At 59.1% G+C, this 14,349-nt stretch overlaps 1 protein-coding gene across 1 annotated transcript in view; it reads right to left on the reverse strand.

The window, feature by feature from the left end:
- Positions 1 to 2,067: 2,067 nt before the first annotated feature.
- Positions 2,068 to 14,349, reverse strand: part of HHIPL1 (HHIP like 1) — a 29,000-nt gene continuing 16,718 nt past the window's right edge. The window contains exons 7-9 of the mRNA XM_026515121.4: positions 12,154 to 12,235; positions 8,699 to 8,781; positions 2,068 to 6,431 (exon numbers count right to left, since the gene is read on the reverse strand). Coding sequence (XP_026370906.1) covers positions 5,893 to 6,431; positions 8,699 to 8,781; positions 12,154 to 12,235 — 704 coding nt within the window. The 3' untranslated portion in view covers positions 2,068 to 5,892. The remainder of the gene's footprint in view (positions 6,432 to 8,698; positions 8,782 to 12,153; positions 12,236 to 14,349) is intronic.

Consider the following 14,349-nt stretch of genomic DNA (forward strand, 5'->3'; position numbering starts at 1 on the left):
CCCCCGCCGGTTCGACCCCTCCCAGGGCGCTCCATCCCCGCCAACCACGTCTCCGCCTCCGGCTCCCGCTCTCGGGGCCCGCCCCCGCCCCGCCCCGCGCCCCGCCCCAACCACTACTGCGCTCCAGCTCAGGCCCCGCCCAGAGCATGGGATTTCCGCCAGTCACAAAGCCGCTTCTGGCTCAGACCCCCCATGCTCCGCCTCCTCCCCCGCTCTCCAGGCCCCGCCCCCAGTCCCTCAAGCTCTATCCCAACAGAAGCTCCGCCCAGAACGCGTTGTCCTTGGCAACCCCGATTCCTCCGCGCTTCCTGCCCCGGCGGCAGCGTTAAGTCCTACTGGCTAGTTCCGCTGTCTTGGGCCCCTTCAAATAACCGCGTTCTCCGCGCGCGGTCCTAGGCCCCTTCCCTTCTCCCTAAAACCTTCCTGGGAACCCCATCCCAGCCTCCAAACGCCCGTCTTACGCCGACTGTTCCCATACCTCTCTCTGGAACCCTCAACCGCCAAAGCTGGTTCCCTCTGCCTGCCCGGTCCCCGCCGAGCGCCCGTGGTCTCCCCGCGGGGCCCACGGTCCAGGTGGCGAGGATCCCGGGGACACAGGGAGGCTGTGTCTGCGAATGAAGAACTCACAGCTGGACCAGGGTCGGCCCTCCCGGCGTCTCGGCGCCTCCGGAGCCTCCCAAACCCAAGAAAAGTAGGGTAGGAGGCGTTGACCCGGGTCCAAAGGAGCCGGATTTGGAGTGCGTGCAAGTCTGGTGCGCAAGGTCGCCCTCGACGGAAGGCGACAAAAGTGCCCTTGGTGGTCAAAGGGTATTTGTGAAGTAATAACCGAGACTTCCCTCGCGTTTATGTAACGCTCTCCTCCTCACCCATTCGGGTGTAACAGAGGATGCCCAGCTCTGCACTTCTAGTTCTCATTCTTACACTGGGGGGCGGGGGGCACCCAGAGTGGGAACAGTGGATGGGAAGGTCCGGTGTGCACACTCCTAGTTCCAATAAAGCTCCAACGGGCGGGGGGCGGGGGAGGCGCCCAAAGATAGATGCTGCCGGGTTCCTGGGAAGGGGACATGGCCCTGCCCCATTCGTGGGCCAGTCCTGGAGAGGTCTGGGAGGCTGGGAAACCGAGGTCTGTGTATCTCTTTCCCAGATGCAGCCAGGACGGTCCCCAGCAGGGACATGACTGTGAGGGGTGTGTGGACTGCAGGGTGACGGAGAGGGCCACGTTTTAAGAACTGGACCCAGAAGAGACAGGATTTTTGTCCCCGACCACCGCAGCCTGGCTGCCCATCCCGGCGCGGGGAGCTGGGTGCATCTACGGCTGGGGCTGGGAGACGTTGGCTTGCCGGGGCGCCCCCATGTGGCGGTGAGACGCAGCGGCTGGCTGGACAGCACTTGGGGGGGTGCTGGTGGCGGTGGGCAGGTTAGACAGTCCCTCCTGGGCTGTGAAAGCTCCAGGGACTGGGAGCAATTTGGAGGGAAGACCCCCAACCATTGTGTTTTGAGGACAGGGCCAGATCCTAAACTGCTCTGGGCAAAGTGTGGGGTCTCACATGAGGCAGGCACGGGGGAGCCTCAGCGTACATTTGTGAACCTAAGCCTGTCCAACTAGAGCCAAGGAGAGGAACGGGCATTAATACTGTCTGCTGCATCACTCAACACCAGTAACAGATTCTGGCTCAAGGTGACCATGGCTCAACCAGCATTTCTGTCAACAGAGCACCCCTGTCCCTGACCGGGGCGAGTCAACAGTGTCCTCTCCCCATGTACCAAGTCTGCTGCTGTCCTACTGCCATGTGATCTGATTCTCGCAGCTCTCCTGTGATCAGGTAGGGATTGATGAGGGAGAAGACCCACCCAAAGCTCAGGTGGGTCTCCAGGCCCTTTGCCTGGGCAGCACCACTACAAGCCGCCAGCAGAGGGCGCTGCCTGGAAGCGCCTTCCCCAGAAAGGTCTAGACACCACTATCCAATATGGTAGCCACTGACCAGATGTGCCAATCCAGCGCTTGAAACACGGCTTGTCCAACTGAGACGTTCTGTGTGTGTAAAACAGACACTGCATTACATTGATTGGATATAAAAAATGTTTTAAAAATCTCATTAATGTTTTTATATGGATTAACTGTTAAAACGGTAATTTTTGAATATGCTGGGTTAAAGAAAATATATTATTAAAATTAATTTCACCCCTTTCGTTTTGCTTGTTTAACATGACTACTAGAAAATTTGAAATGACCTGTGTGGCTCATATTATCGGACAGCACTAGTATAGACAGTGGTTCTCAAAGCGTCCTAAGTAGGCCAACTGCATCAGCATCACCCGGGGCACAAGGCAAATTCTCGGCCCCACTGAGATTTACTGAGTCTAACACTCTGCCAGGCCCCCAGCGCCTTGTGTTTTAACCGGCCCTGCAAGTCTTTCTGCTCAAGTTTGAGAGCATCATGTAAGAAGTAGGTTCCCCAGCAGGAGTCGCGGAGGGAGGGTGCAGGCTCCGAAAGCTGCCTGCTCGGGAGCCAGGCTCTGAAGGGGCTGCCCTCCCTCGAGTGGTGCAAAACCGCCTCCCTCTGAACATGGGACCAAGGCCTCAGTCTCGTGAAGGGGATGCAGGTACACAAGGAACAAACGAGGCCCCATTAGGGACCTGGCGTATCGTTACCTGAGGCTGACACATGGATGCACTCCTGGGTGACGGGCTCACCTGGGACATCCCTGCAGCATTGGGCTCCAAGGGCTCAAGAACTAAGCTGTGTGACGCTGGGTGGAGGCAGCCCCTCTCTGGGCCACGTTCTGAGAGATCACTCTACCTGCTGACTGGAAGCCCAGTCAGAGGGTGTGATGGCAGAGGCTGACAGGGAGCAGAGAAAGCCTTGGCCAGGGTCAGCGCCTATCCCCAGAGACCCTGGAGGACTCTAAGGCAGGGTCAAAGTCCCTGGGGACAGAGTCACTTGTGAATGCTCCCTCCTCAGCCAGCTGTAGGCAGTGGAGTGAAAGGAGCACTAGACAGGGAGTCTGAAACCAGCTCTGCTATGCTCTGGGCTTGTGTCCCCATCTGCACAATGACAGGGGCCGATGGGAAGTGGGGGGACACTGAATTCAATGCCTTTTAGGCAGCAGGGTGACATTCCAAAGCTGGGGCTCAAGGCCCTACTGCCTGCTTTCAAATATTGACTATATGACATTTGGCAAGTAATGAAGTTTCCCAGGGCCTCAGTTTCCACATCTGTACAACAAAGGGTGAGCAGAATACCTGCCTCATGCAGGTTAATATGAGGATTAAGTGAGTGACTACTGAGTAAAACTTTTAGGACAGTGCTTAGCACATAGTAAGTGCTCAGCAAACATCAGCTGTCCATCCTTGTTACTACTAAAGGGGCAATGAGTCTGTCAGCCTCCTTGTCAGGAGTCAGGCTGAAGCCTAAGCCTTGTTTGGAGCCTGAGGGGTCAGGAGGTGGGGGACTGGAGGGGGGAGCACCCCACCCAGAGGGGAGGGACCTGAGACTGCTCCCAGTTGCCCCCAAACAACAGTGACACTGGACCCCCCCCCCATCACTTGGGGGAAGTTACCAGGAGCCCCAGATGGTTACCACTGCTGAGCAGCAGTGGGAGATGCCGCCCTCACTTCTGCCCCACTTCCCAACCCACACCTGATGGCATCACGGCCTTCAGGCCCTCAAATGAAGAGGGGGCTTGATAGGGTGAGGAAGGGCAGGGAAGGGCATGGAGGAGCCCGAGGAAGACGCTGTATGACCCTCCTTCCACCACCACCATTCTGGGCCCAGGGGGCCCAAGAGCTCTGGTCGCCCCACTGGGTAGGGCCGTGGTGCCACCCTGCTCTGGAGGGTCACCCCCCTTCCCTCAGCTCTAGTCTCAGCTCAGCCCCATCTGGGACAGGCCCAGGCCCAGGACACTCAGCCTCCTGGGCTCCTCTCTCCATGGGCGCAGTGACAAGTTCAGCCCTCCCAGCTCCTAGCGCTGTTCAGAATTTCCCTGTGTCTGGGGAAGATGCCCGTCAGCTACCACGAGGCAGTGAGAGGAGGCAGGAGTGTCCATCAGCTGCTTCCCAGCCAGGCTGGCACCCCACGGTGGGCAGGAGCCCGGGGGGATCCCCTGGGCCAAGCTGCTTTTCTGCTGGTATAGCAGCCCTAGGGTCAGGCAGTGCCACGAACGGTCAGGGTGCCAGCAGGTGCAAGAGCTAGGCTGTGTGGGTTCTTATTTGGCTTCTTCGCTCCCTGGCTGTGCACCTCAGTTTCCCCATCTGTAAAAGGAGGAGAAGAGGGCTGTTCAAAGGCTCAAATGCGTTCACGTGTGCTCTACTGTCCTTACAACGGTGTCTGCACACAGGCCACGCTCAATGGCAGGGCTATGGTTTCCAGGCCGGATTCAATGGGGCCAGGTAAGTGGCCAGGGCCCAGGGCCCTTGCCAACCCCGCTCAAGGCAGAGGTGTGTGGGGTCTAGAGGGGACCCTGAGCTTTCTTCAACAGTCCTGTACTCTACACTCAGCTTCCGCGAGCAGCCAGGAGAACCCCCCAGACTTGCCTGCACCATTGCCTTAGCTGGGCGCACCGCCGCTGGTGCTGGCTCAGCTCTCAGAATAATGACAGGTTGGGCTGAGATGACCCCCCAGAGCCCTGACAGACCCTGACATGGGCTATATCCTGTCCCCACTGCCCAGTGACCATCTGCTTCTCCTCTCTGCTCCCCTATCAGAAGCTATGCCCATCTGTACTTGACACACGGGGCCAGGGTGGAGGTCCTTAGTGGGCAAAGGAACTTCCACTTGTGAGCAGAAGGGAGGCTCCAGGCCGAGACGCCCCCCCGCCCCATCTCCAGCCCCCAGGCAGTACAGGTTGGAGAGAAGAGGCGGGAAGGGGATTGTAAACAGTCACGTTGTTGGCACAGCTTTGGGTGATAGAGCGTCAGTAGTCTTTCTGGACGTCTGGGGGCGGGCGGATGATGGAGAATAAGAGGGTCCTCTGGGATTTCACTGAGCAGCGTGGGGATAGAGATGACCGGGGTGGCTTCAGTGGCCCCAGCACAGTCTTTAAAGTAGAGAAACCTGGTGCCCCACTCACTCGCTGAGGGCCACGGTGCTCAGAGTGGCCAGGTGGGTGGCTTCCGTTCCAGTGAGCACTGGAGAGTCAGGTCTCAGGGCCCGGGGCCCCAGCACTGTCCCCAGAGCACCCACATGGACCCAGCATGATGATGAAGTCCAAGATGACCAAGAGGCTTTTCCAGAGGTCATCCAGAAACCCCCTCCCCCAGCCAGCCCTCCCCAAATGCTCGCCTCCCCCGGGCAGCCTGATCCTCACTCAGATGGCCATGGCTCACAGTTCACCCTGGACCCATCAGTCTAACAGCTTCCCTTTGCCCCACTGGATGCCTTCCTGTTCTCTTCAGCACCTCTACCTGCTGGGCCACCTGCCCATGCTCTCTGAGTCACCTTCCTTAAGCCACACTCCAGATAGTCCGGGGCCTTCCACTCTGGCCCTGGGCAAAACAGGCCTGATCCCCTCCCTCAATCTGCCAGCTACGCCTCTGTTAATGCGGCCAAGAGCAATGTCTGCCCTTGAAGGGTGCTAGCCCTCAGTGCTCAGGGACCATGGCCAGACTGTGTTCCCGTGCACGCCCAAGATGTTTGGAGGTAAGAAAAGAACACCCGGGGCCATGACCACACAGGCCCCAACATGCTGTGGCTTCTGGTCTGCGGAAGACACAGTGGCAGGGACACAGAGCACGCGAGCACTGCACACACCTCACACACCTCCACAGGACAGCCTTACGGATGGGCCCCCTCTGCCCTCAGACTCATGCACGCACCGGGCGCGCTCAGGGTGGAGGGGCCCTGCCAGGCTGCGGCCGGACCGAGGTGTCCTGGCCCGTCGGATGGTGCTCGCCTACAGGTCAGGGTCCTCGTGGCTGCACACGACGCCCGCGTCCTCCTGGTGCCCGCAGTTGTGCGTGCCCACGCCGGCGTGCGTGCACTCCAGCAGGTTGCGCTCGCTCCCCGCGCAGCGCACGTCATCCAGCAGGATGGGCAGCGAGCGGCCCTCGCCAAACTCCGCGCGCTTGGTGGCCCGCACGGCGTGCGCAAAGCCCAGCTGGCGGCACACAACGGCGGCAGCCTTGATGTCCCAGGCGTCGTCACACACGGTGCCCCAGCGTCCACCCGCGAACACCTCCACACGCCCGCGGCCCGGACTCAGGCCCGCGGGCCGCACCAGGCGCACGGCGCCGTTTGAGGGCGCAGGGTCCGCGGTGCCGGGTCGACCCCGCCGCCGCCCGCCACCCCTCCGGCCTCCGGGCCGCCGAGTGGGCCGTGCGGGCCTCGGGGTGGGCGCAGGCGGAGGAGCAGCCGTGGGGCGGCTGCGGCGGGGCGCCTGGGTGGGTGCTCGCGCTGTGGGCCGTGGGGTGCTCTCCGCCCTCCGGATGAACTCTGCGCAGAGGAAGAGCCTGCGGTCAGAAGGACCCCAGCCGCCCAGCCCACCCCAGCGCTCCACCAAGGAAAGATGTTCTCATTCTGCCCTCCACTCCAACCCCTGAGGATGGGGTACCTCTTGGGGTTACCAGCCTGGAGCTGGGTGCGAGGTGCTTCTTCGTTCTGCAAACACTCACTGGCAGCTGCTTTGCACCAGTCCGCTTTTGGGGTCTCCCCACACCTCTAGTCTTGCCCTCCTGGGAGTCCCAAGTCTGGGAGCAGGGATGGGGGAACAGCCCCTCACACTGTTAACTCATGAGCCCAGTGGAAGAGAAGAAGTGTCTGGGAGGACTCCTCAGAGCAAGTGACACTTCCTGGTTCCAGTCTTTGGTTTAGGGGCGAGGACGCTGAGGCCCATTGATGGGGAAAAACTGCTGAGGATCTAAGGCAGACGGGCAGGATGAGAACTGGACCGCCCAGGGCCCGCCAGGGCGGGGCGAAGCTCTCCCCTCCACACTCCCAAGGCTGCTGGCCTGGGGCTGGGGTCCACACTGACCAGAACCGGCGTAGGGGACAGAGTACCCCAACCATCTACCCTGCCACAGGCCTGGATAGAGTCGGCATGGGGAGCTGAGGGGGGCGACTCCCTTTGTCCCTGCAGCACCCCAACACTCACGCTCGGCCCTGACCAGCCACAGAGATAAACTTAATTCTGCATGAGACACTGCCAGGAGAGGCGAACTCCCAGACTACTCCCTGACTATGGGGAGGGACCCCAGGGTCACCAGTCCGAAGCCCTCTAACCCCCCACCTCAGCTGAGATGAAGGCTAAGAAAGGGTCTTGATTCAAGGCCAGGAGCAGGTCAGGGCCAGGAGCACAGGGACATGGGCCAGACACCCCCCTCCCTGCAGCCTGGCCCCCACTCCACCTACAGGGAAGGACGTTCAGCTCCCCAGGCTGCTGGGGAGCCTTCTGCTTTGGCTCTTGTGGGCCCTGCTGCCCAGACTGCCCCCCCCACCCCCAGTGCACCCTTCCTCTATGTTCCAGCCTCAACCCTCAGCCCCCAGGAACCCCCAGGCCCCCACCCCAGTCCTGCACTGCTCTGGGTCCCCATGGCAGCTGGCACACACTTCTGTAACAGCCCTGGGACAGTAAGTGACTTCTCTGTCTGTCCCAGCCAGGACAGGGCCTGGTCTGACTTCTCCTGTGGTCCCAGCATCCAGCACGGAAGGGGTAACTATTGAAACGGCCAGAAACTGCTGAATGAATGGAAAACTGGCCCAGGCCCAAAATCAAGTGCAGCCAGAATTAACTTCCCCAAACACTGAGCTCATTCCTTCCCCCAACTGTCCTCTGCTGGGGGCACCCCTTCCTCAGGGCTGCCCACCCCCAGCTGCCAGGTGCTCAGCCTTCCCCTCTTCCCGTTCCCCTGCCCCTCAGTCCACCAACAGGTCCTCAATCTGTTGGACACACTGGACCCCCTAAAGTATTTCCTTTGGCCCGCAGGGTGATTTTCAAGATTTTGAGCCAAAGCTGCCTAAATTTGCAGATGGAGAGATTGCACGTAACAACCCGAGGAGGCGGGGACCATGTCTGTCTTGCTCAGCAGTACATCGCCAGCTCGAAGCACATGTGTGTGGTAAGTGAATGGACAGATGGACGGACGGACGGATGGATGGATCCATTTCCCACTTCTCTTAAGAACTGGATGGTCTGCCAGCACTGGCTCTATGCTCCCACCTAGCCTGGGCCCAGGGGAACAGACCCCTCGTCAGGCCTGCCCCTTCAGTTGGCCCCAGATACCAGGGGTCATCATGTGTGGCCTTGCTTGGCCCTCAGGTCATGAGGGTTTGCGTCTACCTCCCTCCCCACCAAATTTGTCAAAACGGAACCATCTTATGGCAGCGCCAGGCAGGTGTCCCCTCCCCTGCGGCTCGTGCATCTAGAATGACTCGTTCCAGTCTTGCTCCCACACAGGTACACCCGCTGTCTCTGTCTGTCCCGAGGGCTCTGAGTGCACCTGGCCTAGCGCCAGCTATCCCTCCCCTTCCCTTGCCCCTGTGAGGCCCGCAGCCCCTTGGGGCCACTCACCCGTGGCCTGGGTTCAAGGGGCTCCACCCATTATAACTGGGCATCTCCTGGGTGCCATTCCCAGTGCTAGGCGTCGGGGCCCAGGAAGGGCATCCAGGGCCAGCTGGAAGGACCCATATCTGCTGGAGGAGCAGCTGGGCCCCGGGTGGGGGAGCTTCCCTCCCCCGATGCCTCCTTGCTGACAGGCACTTACTTTCTTTGGGCACAAACCGGATGAGGCGGCTCCTCGCCTTCACCTGGGCCGGCTGGGTCCGACACTTGCCGGGTGGCGCCCGCCTGCCGACACAAGGAGGTGGTGAGTGCCACCCCGGGAGCCCGCCCTGAGTTGTCCCTCTGACACCCTCCCTGCCCCTGCAGCCAGACCGCTGTGCATTCAGGCCTGGGCAGAGGGGGACAGGAACAACTATGGTGACCACTGGTGGCGCCCCTGCCGTGTGGCCCCCAGGGCTCCGGGAGCCCAACCCCAGGACAGAAATCCTGTAGGACAATCTGCCGAGTGTCCCCTCAGCGTCTGCTTTTCAAGAGCCCGAGGGCCAGTGGCTCAGCCTCTCCTGAGCGGCTTCTGATTCAGAGCATGAACTGTCTTCGGAACGAGATCAAATGTCACAGCCCCTTTCCTTCCACCAGAAGCCCCACCGCTGTAACTGTGACTGCAGTCTGATCCCCGCACCCCACCCTGACACCCCCCCGCCGGCGCCCCTCGGCCTGTGAGGAGAGTCTCTCTCTCTCTGCCCCTCTGGCCCTGGATTTTGGTGATGCCACATCAGAGGGAAAGGTAAGGCGGATCTAAAGATAAAGGGTGGGAGAGAGCTGCGGGGCTGGCCCCTGAGCGATCCAGGGTGTGGGGGGCGGGGCTTCAGAGAGCTGGGGGAGAGACGCTTCTGAGAAGGGTTACCAGGGCTCTGAATTGGGTCTCCTTTGACATCTCCAAGGGGCACAAGTAAGGCATGGAATTCCATTTTAATTAGCTTTTGGCTGTTGATCTGTGAGTCTTTGAATGGGACCGACCCTATTCTGGGACTGGCCCACGTGGGTCCAGACTTCAATAGTTTCCAGCAGCACAAGGGAAAAGCCTGAAGGGTGAAGTGGCCATGTGACAGGAGGTGGCTTCCAGACAGGCCTGGCCAAAGAGGGAAACTGAGGAGGGGTATGGGTCTTTCCCCCAGAGGCTGAAGAAACACAGCCAGGCACCCACGCTTCCCAAAGCTGCAGAAAGAGTGGGTTGTGCTCTGAACCCCAGATTATATCCACATGCTTCAGACAGACCCAGCACGGTTTTGTTCCTTAAAGAAATGATGTAAAAAACAAAAAACAAAAAACAAAAAAACAAAAAAACTCTCTGTTAGGCAAAAGGTAGGAAATGCACCCGTAAATGCCCCAGTGGTTTTGTCTGGGCAGTGATGGATGCCCCACCCCACTCGTCCACTCCCGACTTCTTCATTCCAGGCAGCCTCTACGCAGGATGTTGCGGTGCAAAGAAAGACGTGCATTCCAAAAGAGAAACACAAAAGAGATGAGGGAGGGCGGAGGGCGGGAAGGGAAGGAGTCTAGCCTGGTTCTGGCTCCTCCCTCCAGGGGACCTTGAGCAGGAGAACTCTCTAAGCCTCGGGTCCCCTCAGTTGCCTGGGGAGAATGAGCCCACAGCGAAAGAAAGGTGCCTCGTGGCAAAAGGAGAGGGTGGGTCTAAGGCAGCCTGGCATGAATTACATGCTCCATATATGTGATATTTCCTTAGAGAAGCACTCTATGAAAAAAAAAGGGAAATAAGCTTCATGTCCAAGGAATGGGTAAGATAATTGTGGCCCGGTGACTCAACAGCCAATTACACAGCCATTCAAAACGATGCTTTCGAGAGTGATGTTGCAATGTGGAAATGTTTATACAAAATAGGGAAAAGGAACAAAGAAAAACGCAAAGTTTGCATGTGCTCGTCCATATTGCTGTAAATCCTGGCGCTAGCAGATAAAGCCAGAGAGGACCTCGGGGGAAAGGGGAGGAAGGGATGAAAGGAGGAAATCCTTATGTGTTTCTTGATAAACAATGTCAATAATGAATAGATTTGTGTGTTGTTTTTTTTTTTTTTAAAAGTGTGGTCAACAAGGAACGTCTGAGAAGCTGTCACAGACCAGAAGAAGCTAAGGAAACACGATGACCGAATGGAATGTGGGCTTCTGGATAGGATCCTAGAGCAGAAAAAGGACAGAAGGGGAAAACTAGAGAACTCCTTTAATTAATAGGAATGTGCCAACATCGGTCCATTCACTGGGACTAGCGTACCAGGACGTCACAAGATGCTAATGATAAAGGATGTGGGCAAGGGATATATGGGAAATTCTGAACTATCTTTGCAAATTGTCTGTAAACCTAAAACTCTTCTAATTTCTTAAAATGATTTTTTAGAAGCGTGATGGTGGGGTTTCAGGATTTTTCCACACCCAGGATGTGTCAAAGGTTAGGGTAGCTGTCCACATCAGGGGCTGCTGGATGGGGGCGGATTCTTTGAAGGCACTGGGTGGGGGGGCATTGTGCTGGGGGTGGGTGCAAGCTGTGTACATGTGAGGCAGCTTGCCCAGGTGCTGAATGGAGGCACAGAGCAGTGGGAGACCAGCTGAGAAGCAAAACCCTAAGGGCCGAGAAGGAGCTTGAGAAACCCAATCATCCACTCATTGGTCAAACACACCTGAGTCTCTGCTCTGTGCTCTGGGCCAGGCCCGGGGCCAGCACTGACTTTGAAGGGGTGGAGGGGGCAGTTTTAGCCCTTGGAGACTCCCGAGCCAGGGGGAGATTACAGATTACAGGTCTGAATGGTGAGAGCGGTGGGGAGCTCTGGGCAAGGCCTGGAGGGAAAGGCCCCTTGGAGACAGTGAGGCCTAAGGTTCAAGGGGTGGCGATGTGCAGTCATGGGGTCAGAGCAGGGCTCTGGAGCCAGCTGGCTGTCCCAAGCCCAGCTCCGGCTCTGGCTGGACGGGGCGCTGCCGGTACAGGATTTCCACCTCTGTAAACTAAGCGGCTGAGAAGTCAAGGAGTTTTACATGGAAGGAGTCAGAACACCGCCTGGCATGGAATCTGTGGCTCTACATAGAAGCCAAGCAGATGGAGATGGGCATGGGGAGGGCCAGCGAGGTGTTCTGAAAGCCCCAGCACATTCCAGACAGGAGCCTGTGGGTTGGTTTCCCCAGGGGAAGGTGGGACTGCAGGGGGAAGGGCAGCCTTGTGGTGGGGACAGGCAGAGATCAGGGGTCTCAGAGGCCAATCTGGGGCTGGGGGAGGTGGTGCAGGGGGTGGGGTGGCCCAGGAAATGAGGAGCGAGGGGCAAGTCAGAGAGGAAAAAGGATGGGGTCGGGTGGGGAGCAGACAAGAAAGCCAGGTCAAGCCCATGCTTATCTGGCCCAGGCGGCATCCTTGGCCCCCTTCTACTGTGAGTAGAGCTGGATCTGAGATCCAGTTTTGAGTCCCGGGTCTGCCCCTCACCAGCACTATGGACCTGGCTGGTCACTTCCCTTCTCTGGGTCTCAGTTTTCCCTTCTAAGAAATGGGGCTATGAGTCATACCCTCCCGTAAGGGGTGGTGGAGACGAAAACAAGGCAATGAAGGCGAGGGGTCCTGGCAGACAGCAGGAGCCCAGGCAGCGCGGTGGGCAGGGCTCACCTGGAGGGGTCGATCACCTTGTAGACGACCCCACGGGCCGCTGCGGCGCTCGGAACGCCTGTCGACATGAAGTACAGCTCCCCTTGGGCGAGAAACCAGGCAGGGAGTGAGAACACTGCCTGGAATATGGTCCCGGCCAGCCCCATGCTCCGTGCCCCCCGCCCCCCTCCCTCCCCTCAGGCTCTGAGAGGGACCCCAACCTCAGAGAGGTCCAGTCCAGAGCTGGAACCGGCGGCCGAGAAAGGCAGCAGTGTCCCCGGCTGCCAGCCGCTCTGCCCGGACCTCACCATGTTCTTGCCTCCTCTGGGGACCCAGCCCCGCCCTGGGCCCTGCCTGGCGTCACGCCCAGCACCACACACCTCCGGGCACACGAGTGAGGGTCCACAGCCCAGCTCCCCAGCCAACTGCTACTGCGTGGCTCCAGGCACATGTGGCTCCTTGAGCCTCCGCTTTCTTACCCCTAACGTGGGAGGCCTCACAGAATAAGGATTACAAGACCACAGAGCAAATGCTCAGTCAACATCAGCTATGGCTGCTGCTGTCTATGACTGTCATCCTCCAGGATCCGGGTCCCGCCAAGTCCTCGAGGCCAGGGTCTCTCCACTGACCCGCAGGCATCTTCCGGGCAGGTGGCAGGGGCAGAAGACTACATGCTTGGGAATCCCTGGGGTGAATCCCAGTCCCTGCGCATAGCCCTGTGTGAGCGCCGGCATCTGGGACAGCCCCACTTAGAGCCTCAATCGAGTCTCCTCGATCTCAGAGCGCCTGAGAGTTATGAGTTCCTGACACCATGGATGGCCTCAGTGAATGTGAGTTCTCGCCCTCCTCACCCTCATCCCACCCCCTGGCTCTTACTGCCGGAGGCATCCAGGCCCAGGAAATAGGCTTCTTTATTCTTATCTTATAGAGGCTCAGAGAGGCTAAGCGACTTGTCCAAAGTCACACAGCTGGTGAGGGGTTGAGCCAGGCCTGGAACTCAGGAATGTCTGTTGCCCCCAAGCCCTCACATGTAGGACACGTGGTGGCTGGGGGCCCAGACACAGCCCACGTGTGATTCAGCCATGCTAATACTTCTGTCTTTGTAAGAGGACGGTGAAGAGTTCTCCAAAAGATAGGGGCGGTCCCCAAGGAGAGACTAAGACAGACAGAGAGGTGAGAACTCTGAGGAAGGCATCTCTGTGGGCATGGATACAATCAAGGAGGGCTGCATGGGCGGGGGGGGGGGGGGGGTCTGAGAACCAAGGCTCAGGAAACCCAGGGATCTCCACAAAGGCGAGGACATTCACCGGGCCAGCTTGTATAACTGGGGTAGACCCAGCTGTGGTGGGGAGCTGGGGCTGGGAGGGCAGGGAGCTGAGTGCTCAATGACCTCTGACTCCCCTCCAGGAGGACCAGCCCTTCTTTGGTGGAGGGCTGGGGGTTGTTAAGAGGTCCCCAAGGTGATGCAACCATACCCTCGCAAGATAGCCCCTGTTGGAGAACCCAAAGGCATAGCCATGGATTTGCTTTTAGTCTTGGGCTGTCCCTTCCCTCTCTGGGCCTCTTTCTGGAGAGAGGCCTCTGGGAGCCACTGTCCCCTCCCTGGCCATGCAGCCCTCACACCTACTCTCCAACCCCCTGGAGTGACCCAAGTCTCCCCACATGTGCTGCTCCCTAGGCCTGGAATGCCCTTCTCTGTGTCCTTCCTTTGGCTGACCAAGCTCGAGCTTAGGGCTCTGCTCTGGGAGGCCTCCAGGTGCCAGGTCAGGTGCAGGACCCCCCACTCCCACCTCTGTAAAGTGACAGGCTTGCACCAGGCACACTCCTTGGCCCATCAGCCTCCTCGTCTGCTGGGAGCCACAGTCCCCAACCCTACGCACAGGCGGGGAGACCCCACCAGCACTGCCCAGCCCAGCCCTACCCAGGGCCACGCTGCCCTCTTCTCTGTGGTGTGAACTGTCCCTGGAGGCCAGCAGGCCAGCAGAGGTCCTTGTGTTGCAATTTGCAAGTGTCAGAAGAACAACTAGAGAGCTGAAGTGGGGGGGGGGGGTTGTTTGTGTTGGACCCCGGAGCCCTGCGCCTCCCGGGGGCAGCCTGCGCAAGCGCACTGGCACGCTGTCCCTGGGCTGTGAGATTTCAGCAGGCTCCTCCTGGCTACCAGTTACTTGATGTCATTCAGACGGCTGAACAAGCGTCCCTTGGAAACTGCACCTTCCA

This window comes from Ursus arctos, unplaced genomic scaffold, assembly GCF_023065955.2.
Source record: "Ursus arctos isolate Adak ecotype North America unplaced genomic scaffold, UrsArc2.0 scaffold_25, whole genome shotgun sequence".
Lineage (NCBI taxonomy): Eukaryota > Metazoa > Chordata > Mammalia > Carnivora > Ursidae > Ursus > Ursus arctos.